This window comes from Coloeus monedula, assembly GCF_965178545.1.
Source record: "Coloeus monedula genome assembly, chromosome: W".
NCBI classification, from domain to species: Eukaryota; Metazoa; Chordata; class Aves; order Passeriformes; family Corvidae; genus Coloeus; species Coloeus monedula.
Genome location: NC_138821.1, coordinates 7,714,626 through 7,740,247, shown reverse-complemented (window position 1 = coordinate 7,740,247; position 25,622 = coordinate 7,714,626). Strand labels below are relative to the sequence as shown.

At 45.1% G+C, this 25,622-nt stretch overlaps 2 protein-coding genes across 3 annotated transcripts in view; one reads left to right on the top strand and one right to left on the bottom strand.

The window, feature by feature from the left end:
- Positions 1-13,320, bottom strand: part of LOC309584615 (ubiquitin-associated protein 1-like) — a 78,798-nt gene extending 65,478 nt beyond the window's left edge. For both annotated transcript variants that reach the window (XM_082300737.1, XM_082300738.1), the window contains exon 1: positions 13,203-13,320. The gene's annotated coding sequence lies outside the window, so the exon portion shown is untranslated. The remainder of the gene's footprint in view (positions 1-13,202) is intronic.
- A 3,142-nt stretch (positions 13,321-16,462) lies between these two features.
- LOC309584581 (DDB1- and CUL4-associated factor 12-like) overlaps positions 16,463-25,622 on the top strand; it is a 66,667-nt gene continuing 57,507 nt past the window's right edge. The window contains exons 1-2 of the mRNA XM_082300672.1: positions 16,463-16,767; positions 17,495-17,749. Of these exons, the coding sequence (XP_082156798.1) occupies positions 16,696-16,767; positions 17,495-17,749 (327 nt within the window). The 5' untranslated portion in view covers positions 16,463-16,695. The remainder of the gene's footprint in view (positions 16,768-17,494; positions 17,750-25,622) is intronic.

Here is a 25,622-nt window from a genome sequence, read left to right as displayed (position 1 = left end):
AAAAGAAATCCTTAAAAACACCTTCCCCCTACTCCTCCCTCATTCCCAGCTCTACCTCCTCCCCAAGCAGCACAGGGAGACAGGAATGGGGGTTATGGTCAGTTCATCACCCATTGTTTCTCCCACTGTTCAGGGAGAGGAGTTCTTCCCCTGGACCAACATGGGGTCCCTCCCATGGGAGACAGTTCTCTGTGAACTTCTCCAATGTGAGTCCATCCCACAGGCAACAGTCCTCCCCCAGACTGCTGCAGTGTGGGTCACTCTTCCACGGGGTGCATTCCTTCAAGGACAGGCTGCTCCATCATGGGCCCCTCTCTCCACAGGCCTCCCACAGGGTCACAGCCTCCTATCAGGCATCCCCCTGCTCTGGTGTGGGGCTCCTCCAGGGGCTGCGGGTGGATCTCTGCATCCCCATAGATCTTCATGGGCTGCAGGGGGACAGCCTGCTTCACCATGGTCTTCACCACAGGCTGCAGAGGAATCTTGGCTCCAGTGCCCGGAGCAGCTCCTCCCCCTCCTTCTCCACTGACCTTGGTGTCTGCAGTTGTTCCTCTCACATGTTCTCACCCTGCTCTACTTTGTCTGCAATTACAACTGCACAATCACTTTTTTTCTTTCATCCTAAATATGTTATCACAGAGGCCTTACCACCATTTCTAATCGGCCCAGCCTTGACCAGTGGCATGTCTGTCTTTGGAGCTGCCAGGGATTGGCTCTGCCAGACATGGAGGAAGTTTCAGGCAGCTTCTCACAGAAGCCACCCCTGCAGCCCCTCAGCTACCAAAGCCTGGCCATGCAAACCCAATAAATTTCCCCAGTTTATATACTGAGCATGACATTCTATGGAATGGAATATCCCTTTGGCCAGTTCAGATCAGCTGTCTCAGCCATGCCCCCTCCCAGCTCTTTGTGCAGCTCCACCCTGGCAGAGCATGAGACACTGAAAAGCCCATGACTTAGGGTAAGCCCTGCTCAGCAACAGCCAAAATATCAGTGTGTTATCAGCATTATTCCCATACTGAATCCAAAGCACAGCACTGCAACAGCTACTAAGAAAAAAAGAACTCTATCCCAGCTGAAACCAGGACAGGGTGGTAAACTAGACCATTTCCCCCTCCTTGAAACACGATAGCAGCAAGACAGACATTTGCATGATAAACCATGCCAGAAAATATAAATATGCTGTGCAATTCCTACATTCTAGGGGGGAGAAAAAGCAAGAAAATATGATACAGCATTCATACCACTGGTGAGGGCTATAATAATTTCACAGTGCAGTACTGAAACAAGTCCTAAATTTGATGAGCAGAGCAACTGCTTTTAACTACTATTTTCTTATATCTAAAGTCTTGAATAGAAAATGTCTACCAGTTCTGAGAGTTTAAAATAGTCAAATGGAAAGCATCTAGTAATTATGAACAAATTTCACTACTTCAACTTAATTAGCATAAGACTTCATACTACTATGAATGAGTCAAATATTTAACAATGCTTTAACAATTTACAGTTGTTATGAATGTATTGTGATGTTGGCTTTTTTTTTTCATGTTCCTTAATGTTAGAAAAACTTTACCTAGGTTCTGTAATGTAATACATGATATAGAATGTCTATTGTTTATGTAGTCAATTTAGAAAAGATAGGCAGAGAAAGTTTTCACATTCCTAGAGTATCGTATCAGAGAAGAAGAAGACCTGAAACCAGAGAGAAGAATTTATGGAGGGAGCAGAGACGGAATGGAGACAAGGAGGAAGATAAGGCTGATGGGATGATACGCAGAAACTCCAAAGAATTTATGACTCATGCATGATTGTGATGAATATGCAATAAGAGATGTACTTTTAAAGACGATCTTTTGGATGTAGAAGTGTGCCTTTGGATCTCTGCCAAAGCACCCGGCCGTAATACCCTTTTTGCTGTTGTCTCCTAGTTGTCCCTTTTATTAAACTTTCCTTAAAATTTTACTAAGGGTGAACCTCGTTTTTCACAATTGGTGGCCCGTACGGGGAAAAGGCCTCACCTCTGAGATCTCCCGGGTAACCGAGAGTGGGGGGGCGCTCCTGCCTGCTTTTGGTGGCCTTGCTTTGTGTTTCCCGGCGTGGTCAGGGGGGCTTGCAGGTCAAACACCCGGAGGACAAGAGAGGAGACAAAGCAAAAAGAAAGGAAAGAAAAGGCTCCCTAAGATACCGCGGTAATTAAACACGTAAAATCTTGCGCACGAAAACTCCGAGAAAGGTGAGTATTTTTTCTTTCCTCTTGTTGGGGGAATACGGGGGATGAAAGTGTGTGTATGAGATGTGGGCTGGTTACCCCAGACCTGCAAAGCGAGTGTGGAGTCTCTGAGACTGCAGTTCTGCTCTCCCGCGAGGGAAGCGGTCAGTAAAGAGGCGAAGCGAAAGATAAAAGGAGTGAGAGAACCCCCAGTCTAACTGGGACTGGGTTTCAGGGGAGAGATTGGACTCCTTGAAGGAGGGGAGTCAAGAGTTTCCTAGTATTGGATCTGAGAAATTTAGGGTTTAAGACTGCCGTATTGAGGGTTCAAAATTCAAGAAATCCGGGCTTAACTCTGCTAAATTGGCCAGGTTGAAGATTGGATCTGAGAAATTTAGGTTTTAAGACTGCTGGATTGAGGGTTCAAAATTCAAGAAATCCAGGCTTAATTCTGCCAAATTGAGGATTACTCCAAGAAACCTGGAACTTTGGGCCCAGGGGTGAATATTGGCCAACAATTTGAAATTAAAAGGTACCTTAACCTTGTGTGGTTGCGACTGATAGCGCTTGAGAAAGAGAAATTGGAAAAATAAAAAGGAGTGAGTGAGAATGAATGAAAATGTATGTGATAGAAATGTTAAACTGTGAAATATAACTTTATTTTCTGGAGGGAGGAATATTTTATTAAAAGGAGGGAACTTTTGTATTCTAGGAGAAGAAAGGGGAAAGAGGTGGTGGGGTTCGAATAGTTGTTTGTTTTGTTGGTTTTTATTAAAAAAAGTGGGAAACAAAGGCCTGGGAAGGACAGATAAGATTCTGAGAAAATGGGATATAAAACTAGTAAGCAAGAGTCAGGGAATAAAAAAGGGAATAGAGGCGTGCCAGGGGAGATACTCCAGGAAAGCCCTTTGGGAGTTATGTTAGCTAACTGGAATACTAACCCAAATACAAAGAAAAAAAGCAAAGTCAAAATGATACAGTTTTGTATGTTTGATTGGGCCGAGAAGGAAATAAGATCCGACCATGTTTTCTAGCCCAGATATGGCTCTTCTGAAGTTTGGATCTGTCAGGCTTTACAAGTATCTGTAAATTCAAAAGAACCCTTTAACACAGAAGAAGGCAAGTATGCTTCATGCTGGGTGGGAAACATAGAGTCTAAGGGGATAAGAATTTTTAAGTTGTCAGAGACCCAAGGAAAGGAGAAAAGGGAAAACAAGAAAGAGAAGGGCTGGGACCCCCTGGAAGTATTGCCCCCTCCATTCCCGCCTGCCATAGGCTAGCAAGCATAGTCCCGGAAGGGATGTCCTTGCTAAGGGGTGCTTACAGCTTCCTCTGGGACCTGATAGAACCTATCAGATGGCCAGTTTGAATATGGACAATTCTTGAAGCCACTTAAAGTTGTGACCGCCTCTGTGATACACACTTAAGAATAGACAAACCCCCCTCCCCCAAGCTCTCTCTCGTTTCCAGCGCTGGGACAGGTGGCTGCAGGGCCCGAGCGGGGCCCAGGGGGCCCGGCCAGGCCTGCTCAGGCCGGGCCACGGCTCCAGGATGACCCCCCCCCAGCAGGGCTGTGGGCAGCCAGAGCAGCTCGGCTTCCCTGTCCTGCAACCAACACGGATAAGCCACACGCCACACAGCTGCAAGGCCGAGGTGAGATTAACCCTTTTAGTGCTGTGAAGAGATGAAAACCTGAGGGAAGAGAAAGAGGAGATGCTTAAAGCTGAAAGTCTGTTGTAAAGCTATGATAGATCAGAGTACCCATTGTAATTTCATGAAGATATGGGGGGTGGAGTGTTCAACTCGCAAGCAAAAGCACCTGCGCTGAGATAGGCAGATGCTGACGCAGCTGTAATTTCATGAGAAGTTTGGACAGGGAGAGATGGACCAGATGAGGACTTTTGCTCCAAATGGGAAAGGAGAAACCGCAGTTCCTAGAGATGTTCCCAGAGATAGTCCTAAAGATGAAGATGAGGAAGACCCTTTGCTCCCAGGGAAGGAGAAGGGCCTCTGTTTTTGTTTCTGACCGGCTCAACCTTAAAATTGTACCCCAAAAACTTCAAGAGTGGACCTTCGAAAGCAGTTGCGGGAAAAGCTGCAAGTCGGGGGAAGGGACTCACATGCAGGCAGAGAAGCTCCTCTTCCTAAATGGACTGAACAATATTTGGAAGTGGGCGGCTGTCTCGTTGTGATAATGTGTTCATAGTATGAGCAAGAAGAGACTTCTCTTTCTAAATGGACTAAACAAGGTTATTATGGAAGTGGTAAACAGACTGAACATCTCAAGGGTTGTCTTTTTACATTGTCAGTGGGAGAAGGGAGGAAGGTGGGGGGAGGAGGAGAGTTCTGAAGGTGTGGTATAATTTTTTTTTTTTTCTTCTTTTAGGTCTGTTAATAAACTTCTTTATATTCTTTCAAGTTTGGTGCCTGCTTTGCATTTCTCCTAATTCTTATCTCACAGAAGATAAACAGTAATGAGTATTTTGGACCAAACCACTACACTAAATTGGTGTTTCCGCCCGGTTACAAACCCAACCCGCTACACCGCCTGCCCCCCCCCAAGCCCAGGCTCTTGTCGCGCCACTCGCAGCTCCACTGCCGGTCCTGGAGCCCGAGGTCCCGCCTGTCCCGGCTCTCGTGGCACCACCCACGGCTCCACCTCTTATCCCAGCGGCGGAGGCTCCGCCTGTGGCCCCAGTGTTCCCGCCGCCCCCTCCAGCCCCTGAGGGTCCAGCTGCAGCCCAGCCCCCCCCCGACGGTGTCCCGCCCGTCCCTAGCCCGGGTATCCGCTCTGCGGCAGCCCAGCCCACCGCTTTTGGGCCTCCCCCCTTTGCCCCTGCCCCGGCCCCGGTGGCGGCCCCAGTCCCGGCTCCGGCCCCGGTTCCGATGTCCACGGCTGTTCCACCAGCCCCTGCCCCCGCTGCGTTGTCTGCCGCGGCTCCATTGAACCCGGCTTTGGCCCAATGGGCCGCGCTGGGCCCGCCGGCAGCTCAGAGTCCTGCCGTCACATCTGCTGTGGACCGCGTGCAGAGGGTCCACACCAGACTCTGGTATCCGCCGGAGGAACTTGTCCCCTTGGTGGTTCCGGTGGCAGTCCCCGCCTATGCCCCCCCCCCCACTCCTGGAGGAATCAGCCTCGGAGAGGACTCCTACCCCCTACCACCCCTCCCTTGCCTGCACCGTTCCCCTGGCAACGACCGCTTCTGCTGTTCCTCTTAAAGGAGAAGCAAAACACCAAAGTTCGAGCAGATCTCGAGGAACAAGCCCTTTCAGAAGGAGAAATAATATATGTAGACGGTTCTCCTAGATGTGTACAAGGAAAAAGAATGTCAGGGTATGCTTTGGTTGATGGGGGGACTAATGCAAACCATTGAAAAAGGAAAATTACCCTCCAACTGGTCAGCTCAGACTTGCGAATTATATGCCCTAAAAAGGACACTGGAATATTTAGCACACAAGAAGGGAACTATATATACTGATTCAAGGTACGCTTTTGGAGTGGTGCACGCCTTTAGGAGGATCTGGGAAGAAAGGGGATTACTTGGTTCAGGGGGAAAGGGGTTGATGAATGGGGGACTTGTTTTGGAAGTTTTGGAGGCATTGGAATTGCCTGAAGAGATAGCTGTAGAAGGACACCAGAGGGGAATGACCTCGGAAATGGGAGGAGATAATTTGACAGATCAGGAGGCTGGGGATGCTGCAGAAAATGGGATAAAAAGGGTTGGGTTAATTTTGACCTCAAAGAATGAAAAATTGGAGACTCCAAAATTCAGTGAAACAGAGGAGAAGGAATTAAGTAAGATGGCGGGGGAAGGCCAGACGAATGTGGAAAATGGAGGCTTCCGGATGGAAGGCAGTTGCTTAATAAATCACTCACCAGAGAAATATTGGAAGACGTGCATCAGAAAACTCATTGGGGTGCTGGGGCTTTGTGTGATCACTTTCTGAGGAGTTATATGTGCGTTGGAATTTATGGGTTGGCTAAACAAATAACTGAAGGATGTATGGTTTGCCAAAAAGTAAATAAAAAGGTGATGAGAAGAACAACTCCGGGAAGTCGTGAGTTAGCTCTCCGACCATTTCAAAGTATCCAAGTGGACTTTACTGAACTCCCCCACGTGCAGAGGTGGAAATTCTTGTTAGTAATAACAGACCATCTTACCCATTGGGTGGAAGCTGTTCCCACTGTCAGAGCCACAGCCAATGTAGTATGCAAAACCCTCTTAGAACAAATTATTCCCAGGTGTGGAATGATTAATAGGATAGACTCAGATAGCGGGACACACTTTACATCAAAAGTTCTGCAGCAACTAACTCAAGCCTTGAGAATAAAATGGGAACTACATACCCCATGGCAACCACAGAGTTCAGGACGGGTAGAGAGGATGAACCAAACTTTAAAGAGAATCTTAACTAAATTAATAATTGAAACTCAAATGTCATGGGTAAAATGCCTACCTCTGGCTTTATTGAGGGTTTGGACACAACCCAGGTCAGACCTGGGAGTGTCACCTTACGAAATGATGTTTGGTGTTGGAGAGGATGAAAATTTGGTAAGAAAGTTTCACAGATATGTAGGCTTGGCAGAAAGATCTCTGAATGTAGAAACTGAGGATGAGATAAAAATGAAAGCAAGTTTTGATATAGAGTAAAAGATGTTTTGCTGAAACACTGATCACTGAATAACTGAGAAGGCAAAGGTTGGAGATAAGTTGGAAGGAGATTTTTATGATTAGGACAAAGGTATGTGACTACAAATAAAGACATGTTTTTCACCAAGTAAATAAGTCTCAAGAAGAGCATAAGTAAATAGAAAACATGTTTTTACCAAAAAGAGAGATATCACAGGCAAACAAGAAATGTTGATGTAGCAAGAAGAAGAGAGGTCTGAGAATTTTCCATTGTAAGCTTAAATTGTAACTTACTCTTGCGATTGGATAATAATGACTACAATATGGTAATGGTAGTAGCTATGATAGGCTATAGGCAAATGTAAAGGTATTGTGTATGGTGCTTATTGGTTTTTATGTATTAAAATACTCAGCAAAGTATATAATGCTTTGTAACTTGAACAGAAAGCAGCTTCAGGTATGCCTACAAGCTGTAGCTGACAGCTGTAGGGCTGGCTCTGGATACCCACTCCCTGAAATGCTGTAACTTTGCCTATGCAATAAACAGCTTTCAAGAGAGCCGCCTGAAGTCCAGACATCCTTCGTGAAACTTTCTCCTATAGTTTGGGTTACCCTTTCTGACCACCCAACATGAAACTGCTACCTATGAATTAGGGGAAATGAGTGTTAAAGAATATGTCAACACAACTGCAAGGACCTTTGAAGATTTGTGGTTAAAAGGGATAATCCCTCAAACCACACCTTTAGACTTTAAAATCCATAACATCCATCCAGGGGAGTGGGTACTAGTAAAAACAGGGAAAGAGCAATCTTTAACTCCACAATGGGAAGGTCCTTTTCAGGTACTACTGACAACTGAGGCAGCAATCTGGACCAAGGAGTGAGGGTGGATCCACACCAGCAGAATCAAAGGACCCGTGGAAGAACCTAAGGAGTGGACTATAACATGTAAGCCTGGTGATACCAAGTTGACTCTTAAGCGGGAACTGGGTGGTAATGCACTGGGAAGACCCAAATGATCCAAGGGATGCACCAAGAGTCACACCTGATTGGGAAATAAGGCCAAGCTTATATCAGTAGTTTCAAATGTTGCCTGGACAAGTCCTGAGACACCTCCAATACCCTGCTTGGGGAGGAATACTTCCACTCCAAACAGGAGGATCAGGACTATTTCGGGCTGAGGGTTCTCATATTCTGGCCTTAGTCTGTGATTTATTTAAAAAGGAGGAGGAATTGCTACCTCCAACAGTGCCATACCATATACCCTGTCTGATCCACTCCAATACTGGACATGCTAGCTGGGTTAAATGTAAATGTCTAAACTGTAAAAAATATTGGTATTGTAGTTCACTAAAACGACACTCTCATTGCATGAAGTGTCGAACGCCAAATCTATTCCCCATCCAGGTAGAGCAAAGAACAGCTGAAATAGTAACCTTGCTTTGTGGATGGGAATTACTAGTGCCTGTTGAATGGGAGATACCTGAGGAACAGTGGGAAGCTACAATTAAGAAGTGTCAAAAGCAATTTGCCTGGAAATTAATGAAAAGGAAGTGACGAGGAAACAGAGGGCAAGACCGAATTGACCACTGTACTTGCCACCAAGAAGATCATATACCCCCCTGCTGTGGGTAGCAACCCCAAAGGCATGGAAGGTGGAGGTATAAGCCATATCGGACCTCTGTTATTCCTTTATCTGTCACTCCTCTTTTGTCTCTTCCCTCTGGGGATACCAACACAGCCATGCCATAGGTGTTACTGAAAGCTGTATATGGAAAAACACCGAGGTTCCTTTTTCATTGCGCATACCCATGTCAACAGCCACTGTTATAACCCATCCAAATTAGGAAACTGTATGCAAAATGGGAAAAGGCACTGGATTGCAGAAAACCTAGGAACAAGTGGTAGCAGGTTGGGAAGTAAATGTCCAAAAGGAGAAAGATGGATGTGTTTCACATATATTGTTGGGAGTAAAGTCTCAGGCTTAGTAAAAGAACAACGGGTAAATAAGAAGGCAAAACTAGCACAGCAATCTAACTCTATATCGACCCAAATTCAAGACATGTATGTGAAACTCAAACAACAATTAGAAAATTAAAAAGATATCTCAAATTTTGGAAAAAAACTGTTTGTGGAGTTGGGGGAAAGGATAGGTAAAGAGCTTAATGTAACCAACTGTTGGGTCTGTGGAGGGCCTCTGATGACAGAGGAATGGCCATGGAAAGGCAGTAGCTTAAGCCAAATAGAACTCCTTAAGTGGAATCGAACAAGGATAAGGGAAGAAAACAGACCAGAAGGGTGGGTACTGAGTTCAACAGTGATAGGAGAGGAGTGTCTCTGGCGTACCGGGAACAATTTTCCTTAACGAAGTAGGAAATACTCCCTGTAAGAGATATAAGGCCAGTAATAGAACTTTTACATGGTGGGTCCCTGAGAAACTAGCTCTGTGTTGGACTCAGGAAAAAACAAAGGAAAAGAATTGTAAGTACAATAATAAGGTCAAACTCTTTCAATGCAATGATACAAAAAAAAAAAATCCTTATTTTTGAGAACCCAGACATTTTAGAATTTTGAGAAAATATAAGTCAACAAAAATTTGATTACTGGAAGGCACCAGATGGCCTATTTTAGATATGTGAGAAAAAGGCATATGCAAAGCTCCCCTCTCCGTGGGAAGGGAGTTGTACCCTGGGAATCATACACCCAGGATTCTTTCTTTTACCAGAGCCAGACGGAGATCAACTAGGAATACCAGTGTATGAGGATCTGAAAAGGAATAAAAGAGAATTGATTGGAGGATCTCAAAAATGGGGAGACGAGGAACGGCCCACTGAGCGCATAATTGAAATGTATGGGCCAGCCACCTGGGCACAAGATGGGAGTTGGGGATATCGAACCCCAATTTACATGCTGAATCAGATTATAAGACTCCAAGCAGTTCTAGAAATAATAATGAACTAAACTGGTCAGGCATTGGAATTACTAGCTAGGCAACAAAGCCAAACAAGAGCTGCGGTGGATCAGAATAGGTTGGCTTTAGACTATCTATTGGCTGAAGAAGGAGGTGTTTGTGGAAAATTTAATACTTCAGATTGTTGTTTGAAGATAGATGACCATGGGGATGCCATCCTAAATATAGCCAAAAATATCAGAAAAATAGCCCATGTACTGGTCCAAAAGTGGGAATCCGCAATAAAACTTAGCTGGTGGGATAATAAATTGGGAATAGAATGGTGGAAGAAGCTAGGTTTCTTCCTTTTACGTGCAACCGCAGGCTTGATATTTCTCCCTTGCCTGATCCCCTGTTTTATTCAATTAATGTCTACTGTGGTCCAAGGCATGCAAATAGTACCAACACCTGTGGAACCAAAATTGGCTACATCTGGAACGGCACAAAAGATCATGGTGTTAAAGAAGCAAAATGATATCAAAGATCCCTTTGAAGAAGCAAGATTGATTTGTGAAAAAATGAGCAAATAAAGCAAAATAAAGGCTAGAAAACAAGAGATACTGCTCAAGCCAAATGATCTGTAAAAAAAGGAAAAGGGAGGTATTGTTATGAACGTATTGTGATGTTGGCTTTTTTTTTTCATGTTCCTTAATGTTAGAAAAACTTTACCTAGGTTCTGTAATGTAATACATGATATAGAATGTCTATTGTTTATGTAGTCAATTTAGAAAAGATAGGCAGAGAAAGTTTTCACATTCCTAGAGTATCGTATCAGAGAAGAAGAAGACCTGAAACCAGAGAGAAGAATTTATGGAGGGAGCAGAGACGGAATGGAGCCAAGGAGGAAGATAAGGCTGATGGGACGATACACAGAAACGCCAAAGAATTTATGAATCGTGCATGATTGTGATGAGTATGCAATAAGAGATGTACTTTTAAAGATGATCTTTTGGATGTAAAGGTGTGCCTTTGGATCTCTGCCAAAGCACCCGGCCGTAATACCCTTTTTGCTGTTGTCTCCTAGTTGTCCCTTTTATTAAACTTTCCTTAAAATTTTACTAAGAGTGAACCTCGTTTTTCACACAGTGTCTATAAATGTTGGGGTTTTAGTTCTCCTCCTGTTTTTCTTTTTCTCTTAAAGGAATTTTCCCCATACATGTTGCCAGGGGGATTAATTACTGGGTGCTTCAGGAAAACAAAGGACCTGGTCACAGGGGGAGGGGTGCATCTCTTTCACCTAGGTTTGTGGGCAGTTAGTCCCCTGCTTCTTCGGCTGCCTTCCTTCTACCGGAGAGACCCCGGGATCCCAAGCCCGCCTTTCCCTGCCCCACTAGGAGCCGGGCCGTGGCCGCCCTGCCCCCGCCGTTGCTTCAAGCCTTCGCTACGTTGTAGGCCTGCTCGACCTGCCTGCCCAGACCTCCAAGGGGTTCTCACTGCAGCTCTGCAGTTTGGATACATCTCATCTGCCACCCGGGATTTGTGCTCGTCCCTGCTGTTCCAGCCTGCTGTTCCTGAGGGTACGGCCGGACACTGAGATCGGCTGCCCAGGGGTTTGTGAAGCTTCTTTGTTCCATCCCTCCCCGGGACCCCAGGCCACCAGTGCCGCGTGCTCTCCGAGCTCGCTCCGGAGTGCCCCCTGCAGCTGCGGGGGAACCATCGCACCCGCCCTGCAGAACTGCACCCAAGGGGAAAGGGCCTGACAGCCGAGAAGGCTGGCACTGGGTTTGTGATTGCTGTTACTGCCATAGTTATTGTTGTTTGTTTGACTTGTTATACACATATAGATATATAATAGTAAAGAACTGTTATTCCTATTTCCCATATCTTTGCCTAAAAGCCCCTTGATTTCAAAATTATAATAACTCGGAGGGAAGGGGGGTGCATCTGCCGTTCCAAGGGAGGCTCCTGCCTTCCTTAGCAGACACCTGTCTTTCAAACCAAGACAATAAACTAGAAATCTAATTTTAATTTAGCGTTCAGAATTGATTAAGCAAATCAAGTTAAACAAGCATAATCGCTATGTCTAATTAAGCATCCTGCTAACACTTAACATAACTGGTCATATGCATACTCTTAGAAATCGAACCTCACAAATTCAGGGAAACAAACTTCACCAGTCATTTCAGTCGACTTCATCTGCTGCTAGCCTAGAGATGCCAAATGGTACAAGCACAAACATACATTTGGAAAGGGTTTAAATCAAATCTTTCACATAATCTAGTAAATAGTTATCATGAATGCTGATCTTCAGCAACATAAACCAGACTAACCAGGAGCTCACAACTCTTTACTAGCTTCCATGAAAACATCTCCCAATAGCTAAGTAGCTTAAGTATATTCAGACCATCTTCCAGCTGAAGAACTGATTGCTTCTTGTATAGGACTTATGTTCTTCTGATATGCTCACTTAAAATGTTACTCTGGTGTAAGAATTTCTGACACAAAATGCAGTTGAGAAAATGTAAGCTCAGAATTTCCATTTTAACTCAGTTAAAAACTGTAACAGTACTAATGCAACACTGGCATTTTGAACCCATCTGCATTCCCTTCCAAAGAAGATTTAAACCAAAGTCAGAGAAATTATATTCTGCTTCCCCTTTTATATACTTCTGTATTTCAAGTACATTGCAAGCTTAAAGGATTCCAAAAAGACCTTGTAACCTTACAAAGAAGGGAAAACAAACAAAAAACCTCCCACCATTATCAAGTCTGGACACAGAAGCTGTTCTTTCAAAATTTCCCAACCACAGGAAAGACAGTATTTCTTAACATTAAAGAAAATGCCTTCCCTCTGCAAGCAAGGATTTGGAACACATCTGATAATTTAATAGAGGGGGAAAACCCCAATACTCAGTTTCTCTTAGGAGACCTCATACAAGACTATACTGACTGCAAAAGGTCATTAGGGACACAGAACATGAGGTTATTCAAACCAAGTCATGGGGTCAAAACATGAAGCGATGCACTTGCATACCAGAGAAGATTACCTACCTAAGTAGTTAACACACAACAACTGAGCTCACTCTTCTTTACCTTTTCTTCAAATAATCGTTTTCAAAAACCTCTTTCAGAGCTTTTCAATTACAGCTCCATTAGACCTTCTTTACACTGGCATTGATCTGAATTGCACAGGTCAGTTTTAAATAGATAGTCATGCCTTTAGGCATCCTTGTAAAATGACAGCTGAAGCTTTGGAATTTATGATTGAAAAGACTGGGAGTTATTATGTTAGAAACAAAATGCCAGAGAAGGCTGGATAGCAGTTTTGTCTAATAAGTAAAACTAAATTTCTTATACCTAAGATTTCCTTGGTTTTCCTTTTGAAGTTTCAAGTATTATAATGATGATGATGAAAAAGAGAAAGGAGAATAAAACCCAAGAGAAACAAGTGTTGCACAATTCAATTACTCACCACCCACTGATTCATGTCCAGCCGGTCCCCGAGCAGTGATTGGTGGCTCCCAGCTAACTCGCCCAGTTTATATACTGAGCATGACATTCTATGGAATGGAACATCCCTTTGGCCAGTTCAGATCAGCTGTCTCAGCCATGCTCCCTCCCAGCTCCTTGTGCACCTGCCCACTGGCAGAGCCTGAGACACTGAAAAGCCCTTGACTTAGGGTAAGCCCTGCTCAGCAACAGCCAAAACATCAGTGTGTTATCAGCATTATTCCCATACTGAATCCAAAGCACAGCACTGTAATAGCTACTGAGAAGAAAATTAACTCTATCTCAGCTGAAACCAGGACAGTCTAAAAAGTTTAAGTCACCCAATTGCAATGGTGATCTAAAGTATCACTGACACTTTTGAATCACAGCTCTGCATGTACAAAAACCCGAAGTCGGTACAGTTGTGGTACTGCAACGTAACACCATCCTGGCATACGGCCTTGAAGAAATCGGTCCAACTTTGATATGTTATTACCACACATACCATCTCAGTCTCATTCCCTTCCCCCTAGCTAGTACAGCACCTCCGTTAAACGGTACCTTCAAAAGCAGTACTGAGAGGCCATGAAGGCGGAGCAAGGCCATGCAGAAACGCAGCGCTCACAGGCTCGCTCCTCTCCACAGCCGGGGGAGCAGCCCCCAAACATGCGAACCCCCGCCCCCGAGAGGCCAGCGGCCCTGCAGCCGCCCCGCCGGCACGTCACATCAGCTGAATCACAGTGGGGGCGCGGATGGTCCCTCGCCCCGGATAAGCAGAAGCGGCAGCGACGTTTAACCCGGCAGCGGGGCGGAGGGCCCGAGGCGCGGCCGGCTGCGCCCCCCACCTAGACCAGCATCTGCATTCCCATTCCCTACCGGCCCGCTCGTTACCTGCACGGCACCTAGAGGTTCCTGCTATCCCCGCGGTCACTGCCCACCACCCGCCGGTACGAAACGCACACCGTATCACCACCCCCAACCCCTCAACCAGGAGAGGCCATGTTGTCTACCTACCCTCCACCTCGCCTCCCCAACGACGCGCTGACGTCACGACGCGAGGTCACCTACTCCCGCCGAGCCAATCAGGAGGTGCTTACGTTGACATCACCTCAGCGGAAGAGGGGTGGGGCGACGATACTTACACTTCCTTCTACCCGGAGTGGAGGTGTTTGGGTCTGTCTCTGCTTGTTTCGGTTGTGGGCCTTTTCCCGGCTCCGGCCCTGCCCGGGGGCTCCTCTAGCACTTTCTTCCCCTCTCCTAGCTGGGCACAGCGACAGACTCCTCCGGACTGGATGAACGTGGCGAGCCGGGCCCAAAGGGGGCATTTTGCCTCATACGTCTCAGCCTCTTCCCTTAGCAGAGATGCCTGCCTCGACACCTGCCCTTGGTCCCCTCACGAGGGGCTGCATGCCCACCCAGCACAGCCGAGGAGGCACTCCTGCTGGATGCCCTGGAGCATGGCACTTTCTCCCAAGAGCAAGTTTGGCAGCAGGTTTTCAGTCTTTTGAGAGGGCCTTCTTACAAAATTAAGGTGTTTTGTCCAAAATGGAGGTGGTAGCTATGCATGTGAGGGAGGATGTAGAGATGAGCATTAATCATGGTAAATCACGACTGAAAACAGCTAAAGACTATTATCCCTTGGGCTTTTTATCCTCAGGGGAAGTTGGAAAGCCTAATAGGTTCTTTTCTAGTTTTGGGTTTGGTTTTTTTTTTCAATTTGGCTTTTCACATCACCCTTGTCTCTGAGGTTTGTTAGGTGAAAAGACACCAAAAAAAGCATAAAAGAAATGCCATCTTTTTCTGGAAAATAGTATGTTTACTGATTTTGTGTGACTTGAGACACCAGAGGGTTTCAAGTGGTCAGGAGCTGGCTTTCTTTTCAGTCTGCCTGTACATCACGGTTGTTTGTTTTTTTTTTTCCTGTCTTTCTTTTCTCTACAATGTTACTCATTGGTGATCTATTGGTTTGGGTTACTCTTAATCTTTGCCTCTATAAGCATAGGCAAAAGTTCATGTGAGCCATGTGAACATAAGGAAAGGCACACATCCATCCACATCAGTTTTAAAGCAGCATAATCACATACAAATATTTTTATGCCCTTTATTTCCCCTATAATAAGGGAGTTTTTTTGGTGGAGAAGAGTACCTGAAAGTTTGACTAAGCACCTCATTGTGCACTAGGCTCTTGTATTCATTCGGAGAAGCCAGGTGATAAAGCCAAGCTAGTTAAAAGGGTCTCTCTAAGGGAAACCTGCGATGAAGTTTTGCAAAGTGAAGCCAGTGCCAGGCATTATTTCCTCTGGTCTAGCGGCGGAAGGGGAGGAGGTGGCGTTTTATGCTTGTTGTACGGAAAATCACACTATGAAAAGCCAGTGTCCATAAAGGAGACAGAGGAGTCCTGCAACTTTATTCGATTAAAGGGAGAGAGTCCCTGGGGCACATACCCACTAGATTCTCTCATTCTCTCTCAGCTTCAGAGAGTGCAGCCTCCTTTTATCCTAAACTCCCGGCCACATGTTGCCCTCTTCCTTTCCCCATTGGCTGAGGTACTAGGAAGGTACAGCCTTCCTGAACCACTTACCACATATTCCCCCCTTGAACCTGTCATTTTACCCCAAAGTTCAGAAGGTCGGGCTTGTGCAGACTCACTTGTCTGTTTCAGGAGTCAAGCTGTCTGGGATCTGCAACAAACCTGCTGCTTGAAGTTAGTAGAGACATCCAGACCGGTTTCAAAGACTTTAACACCCATACCTTCACCCGTAGAATCGTTTGTAAAGACATTAGCACACATCTTTCCTATCATTGTGGTCAGATTTTCCCACAGGACAGATGTAGAACTCCAGTATAGATTGTGCATGTTACAATCAACAGGAATACGTTCACAGGCTGTCTCAGTAAAAGATCACTGTGCTGGTTTGGGCTGGGGTAGAGTTAATCTGTTTCACAGTAGCTGATATGGAGCTAAGGTTTGTATTTGTGCTGGAAACGGTGTAGATAATACAGTGCCTCTCCTATGCTTAAATTGACGGGCCCGGGGAGGCCGCCAGCCAGCGCCGCCGATCCGTGCAGGGCAGCGGGGAACAGACAAGTGGCGAAGCCGGGAAGCTTCGCTCCGAGCTCCGCTGGCGCTGCCGCAAAGAGGGTGGGCCAGCTCGCCGCCCTCCCTCCTCCGGTTGCTAGGAAACGAGACTCGGGCGGGGTGGGACTGTCGTAAAAATATCTCGGAGAAAATGTCGTGAAGCGCAGTCGGTGGGGCCTGTGACGAAGAGAGTGACCGGGCCTGGCTCCCCGCACTTATTTGCCCCGTACCCCGGTGGCCCCCTCCCCCTCTTGCTCCATGTGGGGCCCAGGTTGGGCTCTCGGCTTCTCCTCCTTCTCCTCCTTCTCCTCCTTCTCCTCCTTCTCCTCCTTCTCCTCCTTCTCCTCCTTCTCCTCCTTCTCCTCCTTCTCCTCCTTCTCCTCCTTCTCCTCCTCCTATGGCCCGGAAAACAGTTAGCAGGAAGCGGAAAGCGGCAACGGCTGCCGCCGGAGGGCTCCGGGGGGAGCAGGTAGGCTGGGGGGCGGGAACGGGTGTATGAGGGCAGAAGCCCACATGCCGGTGCCTGGGGTCACCCTGACTGGGGATTGCCGTGTCCCGGTGCCCGGTTGAGGTAGGGGAAAAGGGCGTGGTCTTTCAGTGCCTGGGGAAGGTGTCCTGGGGGGGGAGATGGTGGGAAGGAGTAGTCCCGGCCCCGGTGGCTGTCGATGCGATACAGCAGGCAGCTTCCCCCCGTCCCTGCTCCGGTGGCGCCGGGAGCTCTCTGTTCGGCCCGTAACCGCCGAGTCCCCGCCGCCCCAGAGCTGACCGTTACTGCGAGGCGCCCCCAAGCCGGGCCGGAGGAGGCCGATGAACGGTGCGGTCAGTATCAGATGACCCCCGCAGTGTCACCTCCAAACCTGCCAAGCTCACGCCGGGAGGCTGTCGGGGCTGCTTTTCCGTTTAAAGTGCTTCTTGTCTTCCTCTTGTTTCTATAAGCTTTTGGTGTCCCAACAGTGCCGAACCGGGGTGGATTGTTTTCAGTATTATGGCAGTGTTGCTTCTTTAGCAAATATTTATGTTTAATTTTATGTTGTTGAAGGCTTTATCACCATTTCTGAGTTAATCTTCGTGTATGGTATTCTATGGGTAGTTTGTAAGGCTTCAGTATTTTGCTGAGAACATCTTTGAATTTAGAAGGCTTGTGTCTTAAGTTTGTTCTAGTTGCTTTATCTAAGTTTAATGCTTCTTTTCCACAGTATGGGTGGGATCACTCAGTTCACAAAAGGAAAAGACTCCCCCGGGTGAAAAGGTCTGTTGTGTACTACCTGAAAGGTAGAGAGGTCAGGATGCAGAATGAGTCCAGCTATCACCGCTTGTTGCATGGATACGCAGCTCAGCAGCTTCCCAGCCTCTTGAAGGAGAGAGAATTTCACCTTGGAATCCTTAATAAAGTATTTGCCTCCCAGTGGCTGAACCACCGGCAAGTGGTGTGTGGGACAAAATGCAACACAGTAAGTGCCACCTATCTTTTGCTTCTCACTGTTAATTATTCCACCCCAAATGGCGCTTACCATAATCGAAGTATGTAGATAGCCAAGGAATATATTAGGAAGTAATTAGGTGTGGATTCCAAATTGTGCACAATTAATTTTGAATGAAGGTAATGCTTAACGATCACATAATCTGAAAACATGGCACTATGCAGATGGCCTGAAACCTGAACATGAGGCCTATACCTCATGCAGCATCTATCTAATCCACATAGAGAGGTTTACATCTATTTGCAGGATGGCAAGCAACAGTGGGGTTCGATCTTTCTTCCTGTCCTGCAAATGTAAAGTTAATGAATGATGCTAGCTTTGCTAAATGGTAGCTAACATGCCTGGTAAAACTTGCTAGTAAGACTCTATTGCGCTCAGTCTTTTACCGTTTGGTTTTATGTATGGTTCTGTGCTGCTGACTTGGGTCTGGAGCATCTCTCATGAGGAGAGACTGTGGGAGCTGGGCCTGTTTAGTCTAGAGAAGAGAAGACAGAGGGGATCTCATTAATGCATATAAATATCTCAAAGGCAGGTGCCAGGAGGATGGTGCCAGACTCTTTTCAGTGGTGCCCAGCAACAGGATGAGGAGGAATGGCCATAAACTAAAACACAAGAAGTTTCACCTCAGCATGAGGAAGAACTTCTTTACATCGAGGATGGCAGAGCACTGGAACAGGCTGTCCAGGAAGGGCATGGAGTCTCCCTCTCTGGAGACATTCAAGACCCACCTGGACACATTCCTGTGTCACCTGCTCTGGGTGGCCCTGCCTTAGCGGGGGGTTGGACTGGATGATCTCCAGAGGTTCCTTCCAACCCTAACAATTCTGTGATTCTGTGATTTCAAAAAGTTGCTACAAAACTAAAAACTATGGTTAAACTCCAGATATTCTTCAGAGTAGCTAGAAATGTTCCAAGCTGAAAAAAATTAATTTCACATCTTCAGGATTATCCTTTGCTTTTCCAGTTTGTAATTTTTTTTCCACTCTAAATCTATTTTCAGTGTTTAAATAACTTTTCTTGCTTATGTACCTTTACATGCTTTAGCAAAATCTGAAATCTCGTCGGACTCTGTCATGTTTCAGATTTCATATTTCCAAAGCATCCCTTTATAGGAAAATATTAAAATAATGTTCTATGTGATTAATAAATGGAGGAGATCATACTTCTTAGGTAATGCTCTCTCTGCTGGAGTTAGTGGCCCAACTTCATTGGCTGAGGTTTCAATGTCATATATGAAATTCTGATTGAATTAGTGCAAAATCCCAAACCTGTTCTTTGCAGATTGGTAAGTGCTATAGAAATGAATTGAGCATTGTAAAGAATGTATAGATCAAGCAGCTCTAAAACCTCAAAGTATATCACTAGGTGTGATTGTTTCTTTACCTCAAGATTTTTTTTTTTTTTTTTATTTGCAAAAGCCACACTCAGTGATCTGACCTGCAAGGGACAGTGTTTTTTAGTTTTGTTTGTTTTTTCATTTCAGATGTTCTGTTATTATTCATAGTTACATAGCAGGAGGCTTTCATGCAGTAGCTCTTAAGAAGCAAGGCCTAGCTGTATAAACAAAACAGTCTTTTAATAGGAATTAAGTCTGAAATAGAATCTCTCTGCCTTCAGTTTCCATGCGTGTTCATTGCCTCAGTCTCAAGAGTATTTGGTTTTCTGTGAACTGCATGTGATACCCATGTCTGTCTTCAGAGTCTGGTAGTTTCCATGCCAAGTATAGTGTGGGTGGTAGAGATGCTCTTTAGCAGGCAAAGTCTCTCACTTCTCCATCCTTTGTCATCTGTCAACATGTGCTGTCTCCCAACTTCCTGAAATTAAATGTGGAGGGCAAGACACAAAAACTGACAAATGTGATTTTGGCACTGAACAAATTCAATTACATCAAAGTGTGTGCCCATTAGATAGTGCTTCAGAGTTTCACATCAAGATGGATTGCCTGATTGTGTGGTCTTGTCTCTGGAAATGTAGTTCAGTCAGTCAACTTGTTACCAAATCTCTGAAAACCAGAATAAGACACCTTAACACCAGCTTTTTGTGTTAAAGAGGGCATCATTTATTCAGATGCCTGGAAGGGCATGGGGGATCACTCCTTCCTAACATGCCCCCTGATTTCTACAAACGTGTTGCTAATATACAATAGCCAGAGATCTGCCGGGATGAACCACACTTCTCATAGAGATATGATGGAACTCCATTTATTCTATTGTCAGACCCATAGTTATACCCTAATTCCCCAAGCACACATAAGCAAGCTCCATACTATTGGATTACAGCTACTGTTCATGCAGCCTTTAATAGCAAGCGATTGGTTACAGATTAATATGTGCGCGACTAACTAACACAAGTCTTTCTCTTTCTATGGTCAGCATCCCCCTCCGCAACATCCTGTCGGCTTGCCACATCAGCATTGCTCCTCTCTTTTTTCCCTAGTCAAGGACAGTTCACTAATATAGCTTGGATTGTGCACGTACACGTGTCCCTGTTCACTCAGCCATTTCTTTACAATATACAGTCACTACATGCATATTATAAGTTGTCCATTACCATAAACCCCCCCCACCCCCCCATGTTCCTTAAGTTCCCAAACTCAGTCCTTGTTTTGGCTGTAACTACATTCCTAAGCCAGATGTCTCCTCTTAATCTTCCAACGTCCTTACTTGGAGAACAATTTCTGCATGCCTTGCTTCTCTGCCAAAGGTCCACAGACACAGTGTCTTTCTACTAAAAGTTCACAGTTACAGTAGAAATTGAATTAACCTTTTTGGTATCAATTCCTTTGAAACTTTTCAAATTCGTTAAGGCCATTTGATAAGTTTCAACTTGATGTTTATCTATAGTAGCATATATTCCTGCAAGGTTACGATTGATCGTTTTGTGAACACAGCCAATAGCAAGACCGATAATTACTACGATTACAACTATGATGGTTTCCAGTATTCCAGCCAGCCATCCTCTCAGGGACCATCCCCCTATTCCTTGAAGAATTTTATTGAACCAATTAGTTTCAGAGGCCTTTTGGATAGCCTTGCTATCCTCAGCAACTTGCTGCATTTCATTAAACTGTTTTTGGAGATCTTCTGTTACATTCGGGATGCATACACAAAAGTGTTCTCTATCCAATTTTAAATACCCACAAAGCCCTTGTTCTTTGGCCAGCAATAGATCTAAGGCCAGCCAGTTTTGTAATGTCAATTTAGTATTTGCCTGTATTTGCCCATTTATGATTTGAAATCCCTTTTCTGTAGCTTCGGATAGTTTCCTTAATTGCCAAGTTAGATTTTCTAACAAAATACTGTTTTCTAGAGCCATGGCTCTTGGTAAGAGAAAACTCTGTAGGGCCTATTTAAATTGTGTGGAAGCTGAAGGCCCTGTCTATTCATCCTTGATGTCTTGTTTTACCTTACTCCCATATTGGGCTTTTATGGGGCTTCTTCTCCAAGTTGGGCACAAGGTTAATAACTCTAAGGTAACTTGCCAGGTGGTTGGTCCAAGCAGGAGTCGGGTGGTCCAATATCCATCTGAAGTAGCCCAGACAGTGTAACCGGGGGAAGGAACTTGCAGAGATTTAATGTAATTTAAAGGTTGGTTATTGCAATTTAGAACTAATTTGGCCATCTAGCTTATGGTGCTAGACTGACTTTCATAATTTTGTTTTTCTCCACACCTCCATTGACTCTTATTTAGGTTATACATAAGTGTGATTCCCCAATCCAGACACCACTCTACCTTCCCCAAGTATTTCCATTGTCCTTCTAAGGAATTTGTCCAGGTATGAGGCTTGCATCGGAGAGTTTGACACTGGCAAGTCTGAAACATTTTGGGTGTGATTCTTAGTAACACATAAATCAAATAACCTGGCTGCCTGGCCTCTTGAGGCTGCTAAGGCAAAATCAAGAAAATGTTGGTCGAGACTATGGGACCCTGTTGGATGCTCCGTACCTCCTTTGTTCCCAAAAATAGTTCTATTGTCTCCTGGCCTCCAAGCTATCAGATCCTCAAGAATACAATCTCCTCATTGCCTACATCTCTCCTTCTCATCCAAATAATTGGTGATGTTTGCTTTTGCTATTGCATTAGTCAGATTATCATATTGAATTAGCATTGACAGATCTATAGGGATAATTCCCCAAGGAATAGGTTCCCCTGCTGAACCGGGGATAGGAAGGCAGGCTGTAATGTTGGACAGATTACACATTTTACCAAACCCTTGGATTAAAGTTAATACTAAATTTTCTTCAACCCCTCCCCCTAAAGACAAAAGGATTCCCATAAGCATTAGCCTATACATTTCACTACTTGTCTACAGATGTCTTCAAGATTTTCAGCTGCAGGGGTCAGATGTTTTCCACTGTTCACTCTGAGTTGAAAGCCTTCTTAATTCAGGTGCAGTGAATCCAGGAGTTAAATCCTTTAACATTCACTGCTGTTCTTGTAGTCAACAGAACTAGATAAGGTCCTTTCCACTGCTCCTGAAATGGCTCCAATTTCCAGGTCTTGATGTATATGTGATCCCTGGGCTGAAATGAATGAACTGGGGTGTCTAGGGTAAGAGGTTCTGAACGAATGACAAACCCTTTTAGTTCATTGAAAGATTTTCCCAATGAAACGAAACATTGTTCAATTTTCCATTTCTGTATTTGTTCCTCGGATCCAGGGAAAGTTGTAACAGAATACGGTCTCCCAAACATCAACTCATATGGGCTCACCCTCAGGTTAGTTTGGGGTTGGACCCTAATTCGTAACAAAGATAATGGTAACACCTGTGGCCATTTCAAGGCAGTTTCCTGACACATTTTGCTAATTTGTCTCTTTAAAGTTTGATTCATTTGCTCAACCCTTCCACTAGATTGCGGTCTCCATGGTGTATGTAAATCCCAACTTACACCTGTTGTGGTTTGACACTGGCCAAATGCCAGGCACCCATAAAAGTCGTTCACTCGCCCTCCCCTGCCACAGCTGGGCAGAGGAGAGAAAAATTAACGAAGGGTTTGTGAGTTAAGGATCAGGAGAAAACACTCCAAAGGCAAAACAGGCTCAACTTAAAGTTACAAAGTGAACTTATTACTAACAAAATCAGAGGAGGATAATGAGAAGTAAAATAAGCCCTTAAAAAACACCTTTTTTCCCCCCAGCCCCTCCTTCCTTTCCACCGACAGTGCAGGGAGACAGGGTATGGGGGTTTGGTCAGATCATCACCTGAGGTTTTCTTCTACTGCTCAGGGAGAGGAGTCCTTCCCCTGATGCACCATGGGAGCACAGTTATCCATGAACTTCTCCAGCGTGGCTCCAAATCTCACAAGCAGCAGTTCTCCCAAAACTGCTGCAATGTGAGTCCCTCCCATGGGCACACAGTCCTCCCAAAATGCTGCAGCATGGGTCACTCTTCCACAGGGTGCAGTCCTCCAAGAACAGGCTGCTCCAGCCTGGAAGCAAAGGCCCCCTCTCTCCACTGGGTCTTCCACTGGATCACAGCCTCCTCCAGGCATCCACCCACTCTGGCGTGAGCACCTCCTCCACGGGCTGTGGGTGGATCTCTGCATCCTCTGTGGACCTCCATGGGCTGCAGGGGCACAGCTGCTTCACCATGGTCATCACCACAGTCTGCAGAGGAACCTCAGCTCTGGCACCTGGAGCAGCTCCTCCCCCTCCTTCTCCACTGACCTTGGTGTCTCCATGTCATTTTCCCTCACATGTTCTCACCTCCTCCTCTTCTCTGGCTAGAGGAAAATCTGTGCGTGCCCACTTTGTTTTGATTTTCTTCTTAAACATGTTATCACAGAGGCGTTACCAACCTCTCTAATTGGCCCAGCTTTGGCCAGCAGCATGTCCATTTTCAGAGCCATCAGGGATTGGCTCTGCTGGACATGGTGGAAGCTTCTAGCAGCTTCTCACAGAAGCCACCTCTGTGGCCCCCCCCCCCACCAAAAACCAGGCTGTGCAAAACCAACACAGGGCCATTTGCCAAAATGACTTCGCACTGCTTCTGCAAACCAAAAGAAAAATACACATACAACTAATAATCTCATGGGGTATGCAAAGTAGATCCAGATCATAAAGATTCATGACTATGACAACTGTAGTATCTAGCCATGCCTGTCTACCTTGGTCCTTGAGTGATAGCACTCTTACAAGCTGTACATCTGAATCACTTTAAAAAAAATAGGAGGGGAGATGGATTTCCCTTTGTCTCATCATCCAGCCTGTTTGCTTGTTATAACAAGGTTGTCCTGCAGAGAACATGATAGCTGAGATTGCTGTTTCTCACAAATGAAGTGTGGTCCTTGGACTTTTGGCAGATGGCCAAAGCAATCCTAACTTTGAAAATCCAGGATGTCAAGTTATTTGGCACACTATGTTTTACTATCAGGAAGAACCAAATTATATGCAAAGCTTAAAATCAAGGGACAAATATGCACAGTTCACTGTTTATGAGTTGGTGAAGTTTACTGCATCCAGAAAAAGGTTTTGTGGTTGTTTCTTAGTTTCTATTTAATGACTAGCGGGAAAATAAGTTCTTATTCCTGCTTGAGATAAAGGAAAAAAAGTGTAGTTCAGCTATCAGGACTTTGTCAAGACTCTTAGAGGCCTGGCTGCTTTGGAGTTATTTGCAGATGTACTTATTTCAAGAGTAATGAAGCTACCAGTTTGCTTGGAAGTAGGCCAATTTCTGTATTTTCATTGGATTTATGTCATTGTATGTTGTGGTTTTGGCTGCACTTGTACAAAATATATGACTACCTTTAAACTTTTATTGTAGTGTCTTTAGAACTCTTAAAATGGTATTCAAAATTTCTGCATTCTTAGCTGTCTGCCTATCTTCTTTCTTACTATTTCTCCCGTTTTTGCTTTAGAAGTGTCTTAACAACTGGCTTCTCTTGGCTTCTGTTTGCTGGATTTACAGGGAAGATTTCTTGGCAGTCAGTGGTGCAGCTTTCAAGTGTGATCTTCTGTCTTCCTGTGCTGCCCCAGGTGATGCAAGAGTTCTAGCATATGCAGACAGTGCTTGCTTATTTTACTCTAGGGAGGTGGTGGTTTTTAAACTACCCACAACATGCCAAGTTCCTTACCAAGCAAGGGAAGAAGTTACTACTCAGACCTTTACAGCTGAAACTAAAAAGCCTCTCCCTTAACTGTGCAGTTTCTTGCCTTAAGAGCAGTTGCTGTTCAGGTTATGGTAATACTGTGCAAGTGGAGGAAAAAGTGAGAAAATGACAAAGCAATTCAAGGGCTGACAGTGGATTAGACTTGGGTACAAGCAGATGAAAGCATTGCAAGAAATATGTTCTGTTGCTGCTTCTGAGAACATATTTATTTGGAAGCTTGCTATGAGGAAATGAGGTTGAAGATCTGGGGTAGAAGTGTGAGAGTGATGCTTCAGCACTGTCTCTTTCTAAGGTGTTTACCTTTTCAGCCCAATTAGTTTAGAGTTTAGCTAAAGGAATTCTGCATTGGAGTAAGCCTTTATTAACCTCCTATCAAACACAAATCTATGTCAGTGGTATCAGACTGGAGAATGTGAACGGTTTTTAATTTCAGTCTTCATACCTTTTGAGATGCTTTTTGAAATGTGAATCTGTTACAGCTAAAGCACAGTTTTCCTGAGTTTGCGGGCATCCTGAGTTGTGGATGTGTTTTCCTAAATAGTACTTCTGGTGCCAACTTCAGGACCTGCAGATGTCACTTGCAAGCCTTAATCTTAAGTACTTAACTGTTGATTTTGATTTTTTTTTTTCAGTAATTGAAGGAGGATAGGGGAAGGAACTGGGTGTTTCTGTTGGAAGGAAATATTGAGGAGGAAAAAAGAATATGTGTTTATAGGGGAAGGACAAGGGAGGAT